General features: G+C 49.4%; 1 protein-coding gene across 1 annotated transcript in view; it reads left to right on the top strand.

Annotated features, from left to right (window-relative positions):
* PLPBP (pyridoxal phosphate binding protein) overlaps positions 1–10,966 on the top strand; it is a 16,286-nt gene extending 5,320 nt beyond the window's left edge. The window contains exons 2-8 of the mRNA XM_004696204.2: positions 1,007–1,114; positions 1,194–1,229; positions 1,964–2,039; positions 5,190–5,324; positions 8,190–8,332; positions 8,788–8,886; positions 9,708–10,966. Coding sequence (XP_004696261.1) covers positions 1,007–1,114; positions 1,194–1,229; positions 1,964–2,039; positions 5,190–5,324; positions 8,190–8,332; positions 8,788–8,886; positions 9,708–9,839 — 729 coding nt within the window. The 3' untranslated portion in view covers positions 9,840–10,966. The remainder of the gene's footprint in view (positions 1–1,006; positions 1,115–1,193; positions 1,230–1,963; positions 2,040–5,189; positions 5,325–8,189; positions 8,333–8,787; positions 8,887–9,707) is intronic.
* Positions 10,967–20,165: the final 9,199 nt, after the last annotated feature.

Genomic DNA, 20,165 nt, shown 5'->3' with positions numbered 1-20,165 from the left:
TGTGCTTTAATTGCTTTAATTATGTTCAATTTGTAACAATGAAAATACATCCAGCATATCAGATATTTGCATGACGATTCATAACAGTAGCAAAATGACAGTTATGAGGTAGCAACGAAAATAATTTTACGGTTAGGGGTCACCACAACATGGGGAACTGTATTAAAGGGTCGCGGCATTAGGAAGGTTGAGAACCACTGCTCTAGAGAGCTTGTTAACCCTTTCAAGACCAAATTATGTTCTGCTTTAGTTTTTTTCATTGAAGCTGTTTTCAGTAACAGAGCGTTTTGAATGAAATAGGAGCTGGGAGTCACAGTGGTGCAGTGGTTAAAGCGCTTGGCTGTGAATCAAAAGGTTGCCTATCCTGCCAACTGCTGCATGGAGAAGGATGTGGCAGGTCTGCTCCATATAGATTTACAGCCTTGGTGACCCTCGGGGGCAGTCCTCTGCACTGTAGAGTGCTCAGGAGTTGAAATTCACTCGACAGCCCTGGGCTGGGATTGGTTTGGGTACTGGTTTTGATACAATTAGGACGGGTATGTCCCCAGCTAGTCACGGGCTGGGTTGCTGGCATGAGGCCAGTTTCCTCAGCTGCACACAGTTATACAGGCCCCCACCAGATGGCAGTACGTAGTAAGAGTAGGGTACCAGTTTGCTACTCCCATGTCCCAGAGGTCCCAAAGGGCTAAACTAGAGATTCTCTCTCCCACCCCAGTCCCAGCGATTGAGGTCTGGGGGGAGCCGGGTGAGGCAGGCGCAGTCCTTTAAGGAAATGCTGCTTTAACTTCGCCACCCAGCTCTCCGGAGAGAAATGTCTTGTGCCAGATGGGAAAATGCATGACTGGACTGCCATGTGTGTGGAAGACATTTGATCAACTGACCTTGGCAACATCAGAAAAATTAACCTTACCAAACACCGAGATGCGCTCTGTGCCAATCTGCTGTACCAGACTTACCGAGAGAATATTCTCAAACACCCCTCCCGTGGGTCTCTCCTTCTCGGCAGGATCTGCCAGCCGTCCAGCCCCGGCTCGTGGCCGTCAGCAAAACCAAGCCTGCAGACGTGGTGATGGACGCTTACCGCCACGGCCAGCGCACTTTCGGGGAGAACTACGTAAGAGCCCTTTGCCAACGTGCCCACAAAGGACTTCATGGTTGCCAAGCTTCTGATATGTTCTGTTTTGATCTCTCAGGTGCAAGAACTGCTAGAAAAAGCATCGAATCCTAAAGTAAGTGGGCGTCCGGCATCTTCAGTGTATGTGTGATCTCGGCTCTTCAGTTGAAAGTTACACCCGTGTTGGTGGAACCTGAAGAGAGAAATGTTTACTTTAACTTTGAGCCCTTAGTTTTTCTCAACTAGATTTTCATTCCTTATTCGAACCTTGTAACAGGGTTTCCCACAATGGCTATACTCGCCCCTGAGTGTAAGGGGAGGGGGGCTGGGGAATCCACAGGGGGCTGTAAAAATAAACATTTATACTTTATCCTGAATTAGGTATGGACACAAGCTTTACCAGGGGGACACGGAGTTTTTTGGATTTTTGCGTTGTTTTTTGTTTGTTTGTTTTTTCAGAGAAGGGAACAGTAGGCCACGTCAGAATGGGGACCTGCGCCTTAGAGTTTTTCTCTCTTCGTGGCAGCATTTTAGAAGTCGTCCGTTTGGTAGTTGGCTGTAATCATAGATGCTTTTGACTTCCGGTCATATTTAATGGGTGGTATTGGAAGTTAGAGGGAGTTGGTGGGGGAAGTGGGACAGGGGACAAAAGAACAGAAGCGTTAAGATTTTTTCTCAAGCATCCTTTTTACCATCATTAGGAGGCTCGCCGAAGATAGGGTAATGTTTCATTGCGTTTAAGAAACAGCATAGATATGAAGGCGGAAGAGAAGGTGCAAGAAGTTTGAGCCAGTAGAGCCTCCGGAAGCCTGAGTCAAATATCCCAGTAGCCACTTCTTCTCCCTTCAGATTCTGTCTTCGTGTCCGGAGATCAAATGGCACTTCATTGGCCACCTGCAGAAACAAAACGTCAACAAATTGATGGGTAAGATAGAAATCTGGGCGTAAAGACAAAACGGCTGCATGGTTACATGCCTTGCATATCCTTCTGTGACAGAATGGTTTTTACCATGCACACGGTTCAGTTCGTTCCTTTTGGAAAAGTGGTCTTAGTTCTCAACAAAAAGAGAAAACCTCAAACCCATGCCATGAACCCCAATTACCTGTGTTAAATGAGGGCGTTTCAACGAGTTTGTGAAAAATGGAATGTTCCCATAGGTTTTCTTTTTTTTTTTTTTTAAACATTTTATTAGGGGCTCATACAACTGTTATCGCAATCCATACACACATCAATTGTGTAAAGCGCATTTGTACATCATTCTCAAAACATTTTCTCTCCACTTAAACCCCCGACATTAGGTCCTCATTTTTCCCCTCCCTCCCCGCTCCACCTCCCCCCCCATAGGTTTTCTGAAGCCCTCTCATGTGTCTGTATACCGGTCCTATCTTGTGTTCAAGATTTTTTGGCGATTTTTCAAATATATTGTGGACAATGAGATCCTGTAAAATTTTTCAACTTCTGAAAGTGACATTTTTATCCTATATCCCTTTAAATAAATAAAATCATAACCATAGAAAAACTTACTTGATGACAGAGCCAAGGCCATTGTCATTTCATCTAAGTTAATTGTAATATCACCTTATTTTTAGTAGCTGTGAATCCGTAGGGATGTCAGCGCTCCTGCGGTTGGTCATTTGTGTCCTTTGTCTTGTTTTTGTTTGGTTCTGTTTTAAATCATTAGAGCTAGATTGCACAGGCTAAGTTGGTGTAGTTTATCAATTTTACTGCCCATTTCTCAAAAGAGTTAGACATAGAATTGTCATTTTATCCAGCAACTCCTCTATTAGGTATAGACTCAAAGAAATTGAGAGCGAGAGCACAGAGTACACCGGGGCACTGGCTGCACCCTTCACGACAGCCGGAAGCTGGGCATAACCTAAATGTCTGCCTGCGCTCCCTGGCTGCAGCAGAAAGACCACAGGTGGGTGGCTTTGACAACTAGAGATGGAGTCTCCCGTAATTGGAGAATGGAAGTCAGACTTTAGTGAGCTGGCTGTATGAGAAGGCTTTCCCTGTGTCAGCTCTCGAGGAAGGTCCTTGCTGAGTGAGCGTCTGTCCTGGGCAGTCTTCATGTGGCTTAGCGTTTCTCTCCCACCAACTCTGCCTGCTTATTCGCTTGCTGAATCTCTTTCAGATCTTGAAAGACCAACTCAAAGTACAGGGTACATGAATCCTGCCTCATTAGCATAACAATGCCAACAGATTCCTTCCAGTATGGGATTATAACTGCAAGAGATTAGGATTTACAGCACTTATTTGTAGGAGACACAGTTCCCATCAGTGATGAAATAGATTAAGACGTACATTAGAAATGAAGTCCTGATACATTGCACAACGTGGATGAACCTTGAAAACATTCTGAGTGAAATAGGTCAGTCACAAAAGGACAAATCGTATATGATCCCAAGTATGTGGAACACTGGACAGGCCAGGGTACACAGACTGCACTTTATTGGTGTTACCAGAGTGGGCCAGTAACTGCCCCTGGAAGCTGGGGGAAGGAGACCCATTGCTTTCGGGGACACCAAGCTTTTGAAGAGTGCTGGAAAACATTGGGAACCGCCGATAATGGCGCTAGTGGAACACATGGTGAAAATAACGTCACTGAAATGCACTGTGAAGAATATTGACATGTCAAGTACTTGGTTACGTACTTTTCTCAATGAAAGCATGCTAGTTACATCCGGGCTCTGTACAACAGAGATAAGGGTCCCATGTACTGAGATCTGTGTCTAGGCATTACTTTCATATTTAAAATAAACAATATCCATTAGGAGGAATCTTTAAGTTCCGTAAATTGTGATCATCCGTTCTGTGGATCCTATAGTTGTTGGGGGGGCGAAAAAATAGTCTAGTGGATCTTGGGTTCTCATCTGGAAAATCACTGTATTGATTGCTAACTGGAAGAAAGTAAGCATGATGTTAATGTGATCTGATTTATGAGTTAACAGAAAAGAAAACATTAATGAAAAACCAGGGTGTGTGTGTGGGTGTGGGTGTGTTTTGATGGATAAAGAGATACTAAAATAGATCTGGAAGAGTCCTACCCCAAAGGTATTAGCAGTAACCTGTAGGGCAAGGCTCTTTTTACTGCACATCCTTTTTTTTTCTTCTCACAAGTGTGCGTACCCTTTATAATCTCTGTTATTCATGGGTTTGTTTTTTGCAAGGTAGCCTGAGCTCATTCGGTTTTAAGGCATGGAACAAGACACCTTTGTTCACATCACTGCTCTTATACCTGTTAATCGTAAGAAGTTTTAAAACTAGTCTTCTGTGAATTTCCATTTCCCTTTTACCTAAAAGGTAATAGTGCTTCTTAAACTTTGAAGAAAAAAGAGATTGCATATAAATACTCAACACACATTGTCTGGTGGGTTTCAGGTGTCTGGCACATGGAAGCTCTGGTAAATGGCTCTGGGTTTTGGCCGAGGTCAGCTGGGGGTGGGTTACATTTAGTTGCTAACCGCAAGGTCAGCAATCAAACCCACCAGCCGCCGCTCCATCCACGGGAGAAAGTTGCAGCCTCAGAAACCCTAGCGGACGATCCTGCTCTGTCCTGCAGGGTCACTGTAAGCCAGAACAAAAACCAGCCGGCCTGGTTTTATTCGGGGCCCTCTATCCATGTTGACCAGAAACAGACCCATCCTGGGGAGAGTTCTGAACACAGTGCGCTCACACCAGGGCCACACTCAGCTTCGGGTGGTTGCCTGCTCCCTCCTCTTGAGCTGCTTACCTCCGCTTGCACTCGGCTCTTGCACTCGGCTCCGTCAGACCCTTAGGAGTGCTCCTGTAGGTCACTGCCTAAAGCTAGCTGAGCTCACACTGGATGCATGTGCTGCCTGGCTCTGGTGGGCCCGTGTTTCCTTTTCTCTCGTCATCTGTCCTGATTAGCCAAGGCTGGCCTGCCAGTGTAACGTGCCGCAAATATTTGTCTTCTCAGCAGAACTGAGGCGGACTTGTCTTTTGCTCTTGCTGGGGAGTGGCTCCCCCTCTGAGCAGGGAGGGTTTCTTGCACAGTCGTCACTGCAGCTGGGGGTGCGTGGGCGATCTTACCTTGCCGCCTCCTCCTTACAGCCGTCCCCCATCTCTTCATGCTGGAGACAGTGGATTCTGCGAAGTTGGCAGACAAAGTGAACAGCTCCTGGCAGAAAAAGGGTTCTCCAGAAAAGCTAAAAGTCATGGTGCAGGTCAACACCAGCGGAGAGGAGAGTAAGTAACCAGACCTCAAGGGAAGGGTTTCAAGGGGTTTTCCTTCCCTGGCTGGCTGAACCATCTAATGGATTAGGTTCATGGAAAGAAGCCACCCTCGGGTAAGCTGTTTATGTGGTCTAGAGAGCACATGCTCCCAGCCCACGCATCATTCATTGTATATGTGAGAAGACTTCAGAGAGTTTGCAGGGAATTAGAATTAAAAGAGAGATTAATTCTTCCATAAACTTGCTGAAGCTTTCTTGTATAACAGGCACATCATGGAGAGTCTAGAAAAAGATAGTGACTTTGACCTGGAAATTCCTAAAAGTCACCATCACTCCTAAAAGGGATTGCAAAGTTATATGTATAATACTTTTCAGATCGTAAACAATGTTTTAGTTCATGAGACAGCCGGTTAGTGTTTCTGTTCCACGTCCTGCTTTGTCACATAGTGCCTCGCATCTTAAAAGCTTAGCTCGCAAGCAACTGCCCAAGACACAACAATCGGTCTCTGCTCATCTGGAGCCACAGAGCAAGAAAGTCAGGACTAGCAGGTATATATTGAGTGTGTGGCTAATCACCTTCTATGAATAGCGAGCTGCCATGAGACCAGTAGAACTAGATGGTGCCTGGCTACCATTGATCAAAGATTCTGCAGAAGAATTCTGACGGGCAGGAGGCAGGCCAGGAATGCAGAACAGAATTTCAGATCTCATGAACTCTAGATTTTCTGTAGCCATGAAACTTAGATGAGCCCCTGAAACTATTTCCCTGAGATAAAATATCCCTTGAAGTCTTACTAAAAGCCAACAACAGATTAGCTTAACTTTTAAAAAATACCTGCTGAACATCGTGTTCTTTAAAGAACTATGCATATAAGATCAGATTGACAACAGCCACTTGGGAGATTAGATAGAAACTTTAAGAAGGAAGTGAATTTGTGTTAGTCGGGGAGGAACAGCTCTTGGAAAAGGAGTGTGAAATTTTTCATGCAAATCATATATAATAAATGTTGCTAAAGGGTATGTGTAGAAACTGTTTAACTGTGTTTTGCTAAGTATAATCTCAACAAAATAAAATTTTTTTAATGATTTAGTATCTTTTTAAATCATTTTATTGGGGCTCATACAACTCTTATCACAATCCACACATCCACCCATTGTGTCCAGCACATTTGTACATTTGTTGCCATCATCATGTTCAAAAGATTTTCTTTCTGCTTGAGTCCTTAGTATCAGCTTCTCATTTTTCCCCTCCCTCCCCAACCCTCCCTCCCTCATGAACCCTTGGTACCTTATAAACTATTTTTCAAGTCTTACAGTGACTGATGTCGCCCTTCACCCACTTTTCTGTTGTCCATCCCCCTGGGAGGGAGTTATAAGTAGATCATTGTGATCGGCTCCCCCTATCTCCCCCCTCCCTCCTTACCCTCCTGGTATGGCTACTCTCATCATTGGTCCTGAGGGGTAATGATTTAGTGTTACATCAAGGCAGAAATCATCCAGTACAGCTGATGAATTTCTGGATAGGGCTTATGTTAACAGTATGACCGACTGAAATAAGAGCATGTGCCTTGAAATCAGACAGGCCTTGAGTCTGGGCTCCACCACATTCCTGGTTTGTGACCTTGGACAAGTTACTTAACCTCTCTGTACATTAATTTCCTCGGCTGGCAATGTGTCGTCGGAGTGCCAATTTGAAAGGGTGTTGTGAGGACTGAATGTGGTATTGCAGGTAAGGTGCTAGCATAGGGCCTGTCACCCTTTCGCTGTGTGCTGACGACAATAAGTACTGACAGCGCACTCATTTGCTTAGCATCACTGTACCAGTATCCACCACATCAGGATGAGGGACCAGACTGGGCATGTTTTCCAGAGAGGCCCTGGCATTCAGATCCCAGTTCCACAGCCCTTACCTTGGTGCCTTATAAAAGCCACCCAGCCTCCCTGTGCCTCCAGTGCCTCATCTTTAGAATGTTGGAAGTGCATGGATGTGCCCATTGTTATCATAAGTGAAAAGACCCTACTACTTGGTCCATGTACCTGGCACATGAGTATGGGGTCACGTTTAATAATTACCACTGTGCAGGAATAATCTCTCTCAGGAGGGTCAGCACAGAGCTGGTTCTTATGAGGCAGAGGTTCAAGCCTCCGAACTGCTGTGCCCCACCCAGCATCTCCACCATCAGCTACTCCTCCCACCTGAAGGTTACAATGCCTCACGCAACTCAAGAACCATCCAGGAAATGACTCACAGGCTCGCTGGCAAGTTGTAAATACGTAGGGCCAGAGTCAGTCTAGAGGATTTTCCTACTCGCTTGGCTTCAGGGGCCAACCAACCAGGTGCAGGCTTCAGAGCAACGGAGAACTTGCCAGCGCCTCCATCAGCATTGGATGGCAACTATACCACCAGGAATCTGAGGGTGGGGACTCCAGATACACCCCACTCTAACCTCCATCCTACCTCTTCAGCTTAGAGAGCTAACTCGGTCCAAAATGGGAGCGAAACTGCACCAAGATAGGGGCCAGGGTTTACAGCGCGTTGCGCAATGAAGGACGGCCAGAGGGCCTCGTTAAGCACTGCGCTGTGCCACATGTCGATGCCCAGGTTCTAGCTGCGTTGAGTTAGCATTCCAGGGACCTGGACTGCAGATCCAACGTGTGTGACATCATATCTTGATAATCCGCTATAATTTGTTCTAATCAAAGACGCGTGAATGGAAGCAGTACAGTAAAAGATCACGCGTAGGAAGTTATTCTATAGAATTGGAGTGAATATTTGTTTAAGGGGTGCTACGGCGGGGCACTCCGCTGCTCCAAAGAGTGAAAGTGCCGCCTCTGCCAGGGGAAAACGTTGCTGTGTGTCTCTTCTCTGTCTGCGAAGGTAAACATGGCCTCCCGCCTTCCGAGACGATCGCTGTGGTGGAGCACATCAACGCCAAGTGCCCCAGTCTGGAATTTGTGGGGCTGATGACCATAGGAAGCTTTGGGCATGATCTTAGTCAAGGACCAAACCCAGACTTCCAGGTACGGAGGGGCCGGGGCCCAGGGGGCGTCACAGGGCAGATTGCTCTCAGGCTAAAGAAGCCTGCTTGTAAAAGGCTGCTGGGCTTGCTGCAGTGTAAATTTCAAAGACATCCGAGATGTTGCCTGTCAAAATGACCCTCTTCTGAAGGTTGCCCGTGAGGGAGGGGGAAGAACAGGTTCCCAAAGCCCCACAAGCCTTTCTCAGCTCATTCGAACCTGACTAGAATGCCACCCTAGAGAAAATGAGCCCGTTTCCCGAACTCTCCAGTGATTGACAGCTTTCTTAAAAAGGGAAGCATTTCCTAAAAGCCCTTTAGTAACTTCGGGCAAATATGACAGGCCTGAAACCCATGAGGAATGAATAACCTTTGTCGGAGGTGTTGCGATTCAGCCGCTCAGACACCCTTGGAGCAGACAGGAAGGGAAGAAGTGTCACGGTGCCTTTCCTCTGTCAGGTGTTGGTGTCCCTCCGGAAGAAACTGTGCGAACAGCTGAGCCTCCCCGCTGACAAGGTGGAGCTGAGCATGGGCATGTCTGTGGACTTCCAGCATGCGGTGAGTGGCCTGGGCGGTCAGAACCCACCGCAGGAGCAGGCCCTGGGGGGGAAGCCTCTGCATCGGGCTCCTGATAGTAGTGGGCTGCTCACCTTTCCCAGGCCCGCCCGAATCCTCCTGTCTCGTAATGAAATTCATAGAAGTCACAGCCTGTCTGATGCGGGATGTGTCGTTCCTGATGTGCAACGGAAAGAGAACGAGAAGCACATTATAATTCAGTAAAGGCGTAGGCATGGCTACGTGACAGATGCTGACTGCTGTGTACATAGCCAGCCGTGAGCGCCTCAGCTGGGGTATAGAGTGACGGGTGTACTGTGTTGGCAATCCCGTTACGTGATTCTCTGGAACAGTAAATAACTTGATAAAGTTCCAGAAATAGAGTGTGTAAGCTTCCCTCTGTTTATGCTGTAGTTGCATTCCTAGAAAACTCACTGTATATTTTATACAACGTAAAAATACTTTGTGTTTAGAAGTGAAATGAAACTGGATCCTATGCCCAGATAGTTATACAAGTTAGAAAAGCATGCGGGCTGGGAGCCATCTCTCGCCTGTGCCGCTCTGTTCCACGCACTGCCAGGCAGCTGACATCCCTGGCTCCCACCTGGCTAACTGCCAGGAGTCTTCCCGTCACTGGACACCAAAGCAGCCCTTCCTGCTTAAGCACCCCAAGAGGAAGTGTGTCCCTAGGAGCCACCCTGCCCGTAGTCGTATCAGCCACATCATCGTTGCTCTTCACCAAGGCCCCCCAAGGGTGCCGCTTCAGCATCTGCTGCTGTTCTCATTCTCGCCGGGTTGTCAGTGCTCTCTCTTCCTTACCACAGATCGAGGTGGGGTCCACTAATGTCCGAATTGGCAGCACCATTTTCGGAGAACGGGACTACTCAAAGAAACCTGCTTTGGACAGATCCACAGTCGACCCGAAGGCCCCAGTGGAGGTGGCTCCGGAACACTGAACCCAGGCACCACCTGTGGGCTCTGCCCCGGCAGACTGACCTATGCACTAACTTAGATGTTCAGTTTGATCAGCCCCATGGTAAGGCACCCCCTGGGTCTCCTTGCAGGCCTGGGCAGAGCAGACCGAGACTGTTGGTGTTGATGGAAGTCGTCTGTGCTTAGCCTCCGACGTGGACGCCCGCTTCCAGCAGCAGCTTGGATTGGGTTTGAGATGTCCAGACGTTTCTGCAGAACGTGTGTAACCTGGAGTTCTGCCCAGGAGCACCAGTCATGAAGGCCTTTTCCAGCTTAAGATGTCATCACTGATGCCTGTCGTCAGGGGGGCTCCCATTTGTCGCCACCCCTTTAATAGAAACCCCCCTCCTAGTCACCAGCTTCACACAAGCACCTGCAGGGAAGGTCACCTCTGCTGCTCTGGAGCAGGCCATGTCTGCCAAATGGTGCCATCGTCGGCGGGTTTGAGAATCTGGCTCTGCTCCAGATGGCAGCATCAGTGCCTCGGGGAAGTGGCGCCAGTTGGTCATTGCTAAACGCTTGTGTCATTGGCCACCTGGTGGTATTGACATGGAGCATCACAAGGGGTATCAACAAGGACTTGAAGGGGCAAGACTGCTCGTTTGCCCTGGCATCTGCAGTCATGAGAATTTAATGGCGAGATTTCTCCTCCACCATAATCCTATGGTGATTCTGTATCACTGACAAACCCGAGAAACTCGCTGCTCCCCAGAAATGGGAGCCCGGGGTCTCATTTCAGAGAGGCCTACCTTTGGGTTCCCGTCCTGAGAAGCAAGCAAGCGCCAGCCACATTGACTGCTTCCTCACTATCTTGGTAAGCCAGAATTTAGCAAGTTTTGATTGTCAAGAAAGTAGCAAGATCTTCAACCACCAGAAAGCACAACTCAGCTCGGCCAGATGACTCAGGTGGGGGTGGAGGGGGGAGGGTGAATTTTCTAAATGGCTGGTTTTCCTCATGCATCCTTAAGCCTGTCTCTAACTTTGAAAGGACTTTCAGAACGTACTGCTGCTGAATGTAATTTTGTAAAACATACCGTTGTGATTCCTGTAATGTTTTAAAGCTATAGTGTGGTATTTGACTCATGAAATAAAAATGTGCTTTTGAATTATACCATCTGTGCTAATTAGCAAAGCACTTATTTTATTTTTTTATGATCTGGTGTAGTAAGTGAGTGTGCCAGGAGGGGCAGCCTGCCAATTTGCCTTAGGATCTTCCTAAGGGGGTCTCAGGTGCAGCCAAATGCCAAGATGTGGACCAGAGAGGAATTCTGAATTTCTAAGAGCATGAAAATGAAGCGGTTACGGTCGCGTTACCTTTCAGAGAGGAGCTCCTTTAAGTTGCCTCTAGATGGCGACATTGGCTAACCTGGGACCCTGTTCACCAGCACCAGGGAAGGCATTCCCTAGGTTGTTTCCTAGCCCTCTGTAGCAGCGGGTTTCAACCTGTGGGTTGCGACCCCTTTGGGGGTCGAACAGCCCTTTCACAGGGGTCGCCCGATTCATAACAGTAGCCAAATTACAGTTATGAAGTAGCAACAAAAATAACGTTATGGTTAGGGGTCAGCGCAGCATAAGGTTGAGAACCACTGCACAGGCGAGAAGGAAGGAGGAGGGAATTTGGGCCTTCCCCTGGGATACATCTGGCGCTTCAGCACATCCCTTTCAGCTACTCATGGCTTTGCTAACTTGGCTAAGGGTTCTGAGGTGGCTGCAGAGGGGGGGATGTGTTGAACTATAAAGCTTTCTCAGGCTTGGAGATTGAGAACCAGAGAGAGGAGGCTGAGCAGGGAACCCGAGGCACATTCCGATGGGGAGAGAAATGAGCATGTTGGCCCAGCAGGCCAGACCTTTGCGGGGAGAACATGTAACGACTCATACTGCTTAACCTAGCAGCAGACTGAGCTACTTCTTGTGCGATATAAGCAGGCAAATGCTGGGATACTATCAGAAAGAAGGTCTGCCGATGTGCTCCCAAAGAAATTGACAACTTAACTTGGTTTAGGGTGGGTTTTGGAGGCAGGGACAGGGTGGCAGCAGGCCAGTGGGGGGAGGGGGGATTGCCTTTTATCAAGACAGCAAGAACATCCCATAGCAAGTTTCCAGAATTAGGCAGCATTGCTCCCCTGCACCAGACCCCACATAGTCTAACTCTGATGACCCCCATCGGGCACTGGGCTCTTATCTGCTCCGGTACCAGCCTCGGAAGGCTTCAGGTGCCCAAAGACCTCCCAGTAATTCATCAAGGTTTGTCATCTTGGGGAAGCTCTGCGAATCTCCCTGTCAGACCTCAGAGCAGGACCCCTTAGTGGTTGGGGCACTGAAGCCCACAGGAGTTCAGAACCCGCCTAGTCTGAAGTCAAAGGAAGCTGAAGGCCCAGCCCAGGATAAATACAGGATTACTTACCTGCTCCAGCGCTTGATGACACGCGCTCGTATCTCTCTCAACTCGGGATTTCATCATTGATATGCAGCACGTGCTGAAAAGTGTAACTTTAAGAGAACTTCACGTACCATAAGGATTTTTTTTTTAAGTTTATTGTGATAGTTGAGAATCGACACATCTGAATGCAAGACAAACTTGGAAGTCACAAGCAGTGGGAGGGAGAAATAAGGAGAGAATCAAGTCCAGCAATGAGTGGACGCAGCCTTCCCGGCCTCCCTGCACTCCACCCGTCCCATTTCCCCAACATGCACGCACGCTCCTCCACATTCAAAGCCACTGCGGGACTCAGTGTGGGTACGTAAGCCCTCCCTAACTAACTGCCAGACTGGCAATGCATCTCTGGAAGAGTGAGGGAGAATGGGCCATTGTAGGGCATCGGGGGTTAGTCCTCTGTGCCCGACCTTCAGAAAAGCAGCGGCTCATGAAATCAGTTGAATGCTATTACATCAGCCTCATCATTGAGGGCAGAAGAATCCAAAGCGTCCACCAACATGTGTTACTGCTTTGCCCTTCCCTCAGCTGCCCACAGATAAGAAAGGGGCTTTCTCTCCCGGCAGGTTTGCGTCAACAAGTATATCCTATGACTGCTCAGGCGGCTTTTTACTAGATAAACCAGTTGCCTTCTATCTGATTCCAACACATGGTGACTCATGCGTCTCCCAGTCAGAACTCTCCCAGAGAGTTTCCATGGCTGTGTCCTTCAGCAAGCAGATCTCCAGATGTTTTCCCCAAGGGGTATCTGGGTGAATTCAAACCAACAACCTTGAAGTCAACCGAGTGGTTAACCGACTTGCACCCTTTCACTCACCCACTGCCATTGAATGATGTCAGCTCATAGTGACCCTCTCGTTCAGTTTACGAGACTGTCGCTCTTTTTATAATCATTTTATTGGGGACTCATACAACTCTTATCACAATTCATACATACATCCATTGTATGTCAAGCACATTTGTACATTTGTTGCCCTCATCATTCCCAAAACATTTGCTTTCTACTTGAGCCCTTGGTATCAGGGCCTCATCTTCCCCTCTCCCTCCCTCATGAACCCTTGATGATTTATAAATTATTATAAGTTTGTCATATCTTACAGAGCTATGGGAGTAGAAAACCTCATCTTTCTCTTGTGGAGAGGGTTAGTGGTTTTGAACTGCTGACCTTGAGGGTAGCAATCCAATGCATAAGCCACTGCGCCACCAGGGCTCCTGAGTTGTGTCACGTTGGAGCTCCATTTACAAGTGAGAGAGCTCTTAGCCTTGCTCCTCCCATTTAATCATATCGAGGTCCCAAGCAACCTGGGTACTGGCACCGTTTTCTCTAGAGAGCTCAGCTGGAGAGCATTTATGGTACTGTTCTTGAATTTAGAATGCATTTTAACAAGCTCAAGTTCCTGAGTTCTGAGCTCACTAAGGAGCGGGGGCCGCCCTGTGCGTGCTAGAGCACCTTCCGTGAACTGCTGCACGCATGCACTCCCGGAGAGTTGGACCCACTCCCTGCAAGCGCACACCCCGCCCGGTCCTCAGGAGGAGCTGAGTTTGACCCAGCTGCCAATCTCCGAAATAGAATCAATGTGTGACCTTCTTCACCAGATGTACCGAAGAAACAAGCACAAACCAGGGCCAACTTTGAAGCCAAAAAGGGAAGATGAGAAGTGGGAGAGAGAGAAAGAGGGGGTGGGGGGACTTGGCTGGACTTGAAAGGTGTCTTGTCTGTCTGTTCCCCATTAGGCACAATTCTCCAGCAATCTGCAGCCTCGACATAATTCTTCTGGCCAGAAACTCTCCGGAGAGATAGTGTCATAAGGAAAAACAAACAGAATACCATCTTCTGACAGCAAAGTCACTTAAAAACCTATTTGGGGAAGGGGGTGGGTGGTGGAGAAGAGGAGAGATGTCAGCCGGCCAGGGGAGGGCACTCCCTCACAGCAGGCCACATGTGGGGAAAAGTTTATCCTGGGACTCAAAGAAGGGCCACAAGAGGTTGATGAGCAAGGACCAGGCCAGGCCTGGAAGCACAGCTCCAAATCCTTCTGCCCTTCCAGCCCTTGATATCTCCAGACCTGCCTTGTATGGCTTTCTGAGCTCTGGCCTCGACACCAAACCCTATGATGTGGGGGGGCTTTTTACAGCTCCATGGTACCCCGGGAGGGACTAGGAGGATTGCATGAGAAAAAGGGCCCCAGTGTGTCCTGACTCCTCTTCCCTGTTCGGACCTCGTCGCCACCAGAGCTGGGAGAAAACCCCACTCTCCCTCCTCCTACGCTGGCAGTGAGCTCCCCAGGCGGCAAAGACCTATTGGTGGCCCGAACTCTGGCCTTGGAGTTCGGCAGTCCAGTATTCAGACGCCAGGCCCCACCCAGCCGGCAGGAGCAGAGAGGGCTGAATTCTAGCAGACCGGGGTGGGGGGGTGGGGGCAGCAGGTCTCTGCTCCGGTTTCAGGGGGGAACGTTTTATTTTTCCAGGGAAGAAAAGCTAATCCAAAGAAAGAAGCTAGAGCTGTCCCCTCCCTGCCTTTCGGACTTGTTTATTACTAGGAGATCTGATTTCAGCAGAGGAAGCCGGCACTGCAGCAAGGTTTTTATTGGCCGTGAGCAAGAGGAATTCAGGGTTTGCCTTTGATTTGGCCTCCCCAGAACATGAGGCACCGGAGGGTGCGCACTGCTTGGACAGAGCAACTCGGTGCTTTGGGGGCTCCCAGCAGTCCCGGTTTCTGCAGCACCAACTAACTTTCCCTTGGGGTCAGGGTGCAGTCAGTGGACCTGAGTGGAAGGCAGCCTGGAAGACATCTCAGAGGAGGAAACCAAAATGGGGCAAGGAAAGGGGAAGGTTCGAGTTGGGCTCCCAGGGAGCATGATGCTGTCAGGGCAGTCTCCCGGCCTCCCTGCCCCCTCCCCTGCTCAAGCGAGGGGCTGGCCTGCTTTGGATGAAAGCACAGAGTTCCAGGACTGGTTTCTAACTAATGGAGAGTGAGGCAGCCTGGGGCCTGATGGTTTCAATGTGTGAGGAAGATAAAGCCAGAGATTTGCATGAGACAACCTCTGCCAACAACCCTCAGCTGGGCCCGCTGCAGAGGGGGGAGGTTGATGATCACCAGCTGCTGATCCCCAAGGGCTCCCCACGGACACCTCCATGCAGAGAGAGCTGCTATTTGTGGCCTGGAACCCAAGCCAGCCCTGTAACACCGGCAGGCAGACAGGCTCAGCCTGGCCATCCTTGCCTCCCGCGACTAGCCACAGGGTAACAAGCCATGCACTGAGGAGGAACAAAAAAGGGGGCCCCCATCCATGACACCCTGCATGAACCCAACTGTCTCTCTCCCTTTCTCTTCCCTCTCTTCCTTTCCCTCTGATCTCCTTTCCCTGCTGCTCTTCCCGCTTTTCTTGGACCAGCCCCACTGGATGCAGTCAGCAGCCAGGCTGTTGGGAAGACCAGGGGACCTTGGGGCCTGAACTCACTCTCCCCAGCAGCCTCTTTGTGGAACACGGACCAAGAGATGATTCTGTCTGCCCAGTGGTTCTCTTTATAGCACCTGCCTTCACAGGAGAAGGTCCCAGCCCTCTGTGTGTCACCTCCTTCCCCTCTCCGGACACAAATCCTCACTTTGGGCCACTCAGGGAGACTGGAGACTGAGTATGCGCCCCCGGGGTGGTGCATTTGCCCTCCCTGCTCACCTGTGGGGCCCGAGCACTCTGGGTGGCCCATGTCCTCTTTGACCTTCTGAGCCAATGCTCAGAGGCTGGGGCAGGAGCTGAGGAACAGGCAACAGGGCTCTCGCTGTGTCCACATAGGAACTCGGTCATCCGAAGGACATGATGCAGTAACTTTGACATCTACTTAGAGATAAACTGCCAAAGTGAACGTCTATGGCGCGTGCTGGCTGCCATAGCCCAGAACCACGTGAGACCCAAACACGGACAGCCAAGTGTTGCCTTCAGCTCCCCAGAGCCTTAAACAAGACTTAACTGAAGACAAAGACTTAAAACAGCAACATCAACTGAGAGTGAAACCAAGGCGAGATGCTCTCGCTCACACAGCCTGCAGGACTCCACGATTCACACATGCCTTTACACACACGCGCACACGCACACACAGCGGCTGCTCCCAGTGAAGCACGTAGGATCCAGACTCAGAGCTGTCTGGATTGGAACCCCGAATCTGTTCCGTAGCACCCGAATGACCTTGGGCCTGAAAACGAAACCATCCTAGCAACCTCCTTTTCCTTTATCTGTAAAAATAAAGGCATATGAAGAACAGCTGCCTGCTGGCCTTGTTGTGAAGAGGCGGTGGGACCATGCAGATGCAGAACTTAGACAGAACCTAGTGTGTAGGAGAGGCCAGGATAAGCAGGCAGCGCGCAGCTCCCTGGACTTTAGAGTCTGTTAGAATCTCCCTGGAGAAAGGGGGAGGAGCTTTGATAGGCACAGCCGATGGTAAGGACAGACAGAAAAACCGCTGCGTTCCTAAATAAAAGGAGCATGACCCTCTAAGGCAGAGAAGGGAGCTCCTGTCTCCCTCCCCAAGTCCCCCCAGGCTTGAGAACTAGGTGAACCAGGAACTGCCAAGCCTTGCTTCTCCTTCACATTCCCGCCCAAACATGGACACGCAAGCGTTACCTTCAGCTTCCGGAGCTTTAAACAAGACTGAACAGAAGACCAAGGCTTACAAACAGCAAAGGTACCGGAGAGTGAAACCAAGCAAACATGCTCTAGCTCACATACCCTGCGGGACCCCATGATTCTAGCATGGCGCCCCTCGGCCCCCGCCCAGTCCCAGGCCACAGGGCCCCAAGAGAGGGCTCCTTTTACCACCTTTCTCCCAGCCTCCCATCTACCACCACAAGCCTTGGGAGATACCAGGGGTACTTCCACATGCGGGGGGACATTGTCCATTACTTTTTAATTCCATTTTCCCTTCAGATGTTTGAAGAGCCCTACAGCTTCCCTGCAAAGAACATGGCCTTCACATTCAAGACTGAACACAGCATTCTGAGGCCAGAAGGAGGTTATGAGGAGGAGGCAGAAAGAACAGGAGAGGGAACGAGAGACAGAGAGAAGAAAGGGGAAGAAGCAAAAGGAAATGTTAGAACGAGGAAACCCCACCTGCACCCTATGGGCCAGTTAAAATCAAAGACTAAACTCACCTCTATCGAACAATGGAAGTAGAAAGCCCCGTCTTTCTCCTGTGGAGCTGCAGGTGGGTTTGAACTGCTAATCATGCAGACCACAGCCCAACGTGTAACCACTACACCACCAGAGTAGTTACCAGCAAAACAGCTGCCGAAGGGGCTCAGGGTCCCAGGCAAAGGGGCCTGTCCAGTAAATTCAAGGAAACGTCCAAGGTGGCAGGCTGCTAATCCGCCTCAGCTGTGGGTTCATGAGGACGGTGAACGGGCTCTGACCTGGCTGGAGCGGCTTTCCACTCGCTCCCAATCAGGTGGAGTGGCCCATGGGGAAGAGGCAGAGGTGCTGAGAGAGGACCAGCGACCTAAATAATCTGGCTTGGAAATGGATGGCCAGCCACAGCTCCGAAAGCTGCCTGGCCCTGTTAGGGAGCTCCTGAAAGCTGGATTTAGAAAACCCCTATCCCACAGAACATCTCTCTGTGGGCGGGAGGCCTTGTTCAGTGTCTGCTTCCACAAAGGGCAGAAAGGAGCAGTTAAGAGCCGCCACCTCTGGGGAGCTGGGTGGCGAGTGCAGAGAGGCAGGGCAGGGACTGGTGTTTTGTATTATAAGTCTTGCGTGACATTTCATGTTTTAAGCATATGCATGTATTCTTTTGATTTTAAAATCTTTTTTTTTTTTAATAGCGGCGAAGGCTAGAAGTAGGCTTAGCTCTGGATGAACTTTTGGTGTCTGCCTCGATCTCAGATTTCCTGCTACATGCCTTGCAAAGGGAGCGCTCATCCCTTGCTCATCAGCCCCCACCTGGCTGGCCCAGCACCCCGGGGATGACCCCAAACTTCAGGCTTAGGGAGCCATGGTTGGCACAATGGGTTAGTACCTTAGATGCTAACTGAAACCTTAGATAGGCTGTTCCAAGCCAGCAATGGCTTCGAAACAGAAAAGACCTCGCAGTGCGCTCCTATCAAGTTTACAGCCTTGGAAACCCACAGGGCAGTTCTACCCTGTCCCATAGCACACAAAACCAATACTACCTATATTTATAGTTACCACTTTCAGAAAGGTTACAGAGGAAGACGCACTTGAGGCAAGGTCTAGAGGAGGTTTGATTGTCCATGGTGACATGCCGGATTGGCTCCCACACACGGAGGCTCCCACCCAAGAGGGACCTCGGAGATCAAGGGACCCTTAGTCTTATGGGCCTCAATGAATATGCATGACTGGGAGTTTAATGTATAATGATAGCTGATCCAATCAGTGGCTGTGCACCTTGGCATCATGCCCCATCCCTTTCTGAAATCAGTTTCACAGATGTGGGGTGTCTGCAGGCCCCACATGCCTGGATATTTTAGAAAAACTCACAACCTCAAACTCCCTGCCATCTCCTAGTGACCTTACAGGTCAGGGTAAAACTGTCCCTGGGGGCTCTGAGACTATCACTCTTTACCGGAGTAGAAACCCCTGTCTTCTCCCTCGGAGCAGCTGGTGATTTCAAACTGCTGACCTTGCGGTTAGCAGCTCAGCCCATAACCACTATGCCACCGGGGCTTTTTTTTTTTAGAAAGACAGTGCATCTTCATGGCTTGGATTATTTTCAGAAACCAGATACCAAAATCCAAACTTAGTCCGTTTCCTAAGAACAAAGAGGAGAACACATGCACCTCTGTTCACATCCACACACAACAGTGGCAAGTAGCAGGGGACAGGGTATCAGGAGAGCCGGGGTCCCAGCTCTCCTACTAAGTGACCCTGCCCAAGCTACTTGAGTCCCAGTGTCCCCAGCTGTAAGGGAAGAGCAGCCACCCAGGACATTGCTGTCATCAGTGACTGCTGACTCAGCCTCTAACTCATGGCAGCTCTGTGAGCGAGAGCACCACACTGTCATGGTCCCTAAGATTTCATGGGCTAGTTTTCAGCAGCAGAAATCCTGGCCTTTCTTCCTAGTCCATCTTAGCCTGAAAACTCCACAGAAGCCCATTGAGCAACATAGCAACACTCAAGCCTCCAGTGACAGACAGTGGTGGCTGCCCTTGAAGTGCACTAGCTGGGCCTCCTTCACAGACGGTGAGAATTCTACCACAAACACCACCCCACCTCCTCCTATGACTTGTACCTGTTTAGCCCGTGGGTCTAACACAGCCCTCACTTCCTTAGCAAGGCCTTTCCTGACCCCCTCAGTGGAAACGAGGGGCCTAGGAGCCAAACTTGCCTGAATGGCAGTGAGTTTGTTTTGGGGTTTTGATCTAGCCCCATGATTCTGTCTAATGGCCTTTTTCCCTCCATGGAATTCACCACATTTGCAATATAGAGTTAGGTGTGCTCATTAGTTCAATACCTGCCTTCCCTCCTGGGCTATAAGCCCCATGAGAACAAGGGTCAGGACTCTAATCGCTGCATACCCAGACCCAGCAGAGTGAGCCAAACGCCTAGCTGCCTTCCCAAACCTCATCCTCCCTGGGTCTTCTCGAAATGGCAGTTCCACTTTTGTCTCACAGTGTCAACTAAACCCCAGAGGGTCATTTTTTAAAAAATCATTTTATTAGGGCCTCATACAACTCTTATCACAATCCATACACACATCAATTGTGTAAAGCACATTTGTACATTCATTGCCCTCACATCATTCTCAAAACATTTGCTCTCCACTTAAGCCCCCGACATCAGCTCCTCATTTTTCCCCTCCCTCCCCGCTCCCCCCTCCCTCATGAACCCTTGATAATTTATAAATTATTATTTTGTCATATCTTGCC

This window comes from Echinops telfairi, unplaced genomic scaffold (genome assembly GCF_000313985.2).
Source record: "Echinops telfairi isolate 266 unplaced genomic scaffold, ASM31398v2 ScPeMD7_9;HRSCAF=40, whole genome shotgun sequence".
In the NCBI taxonomy this organism is placed as follows: domain Eukaryota; kingdom Metazoa; phylum Chordata; class Mammalia; order Afrosoricida; family Tenrecidae; genus Echinops; species Echinops telfairi.
The sequence above is the reverse complement of the archived record's forward strand: the minus strand, read 5'-3'. Positions and strand labels throughout refer to the sequence as shown.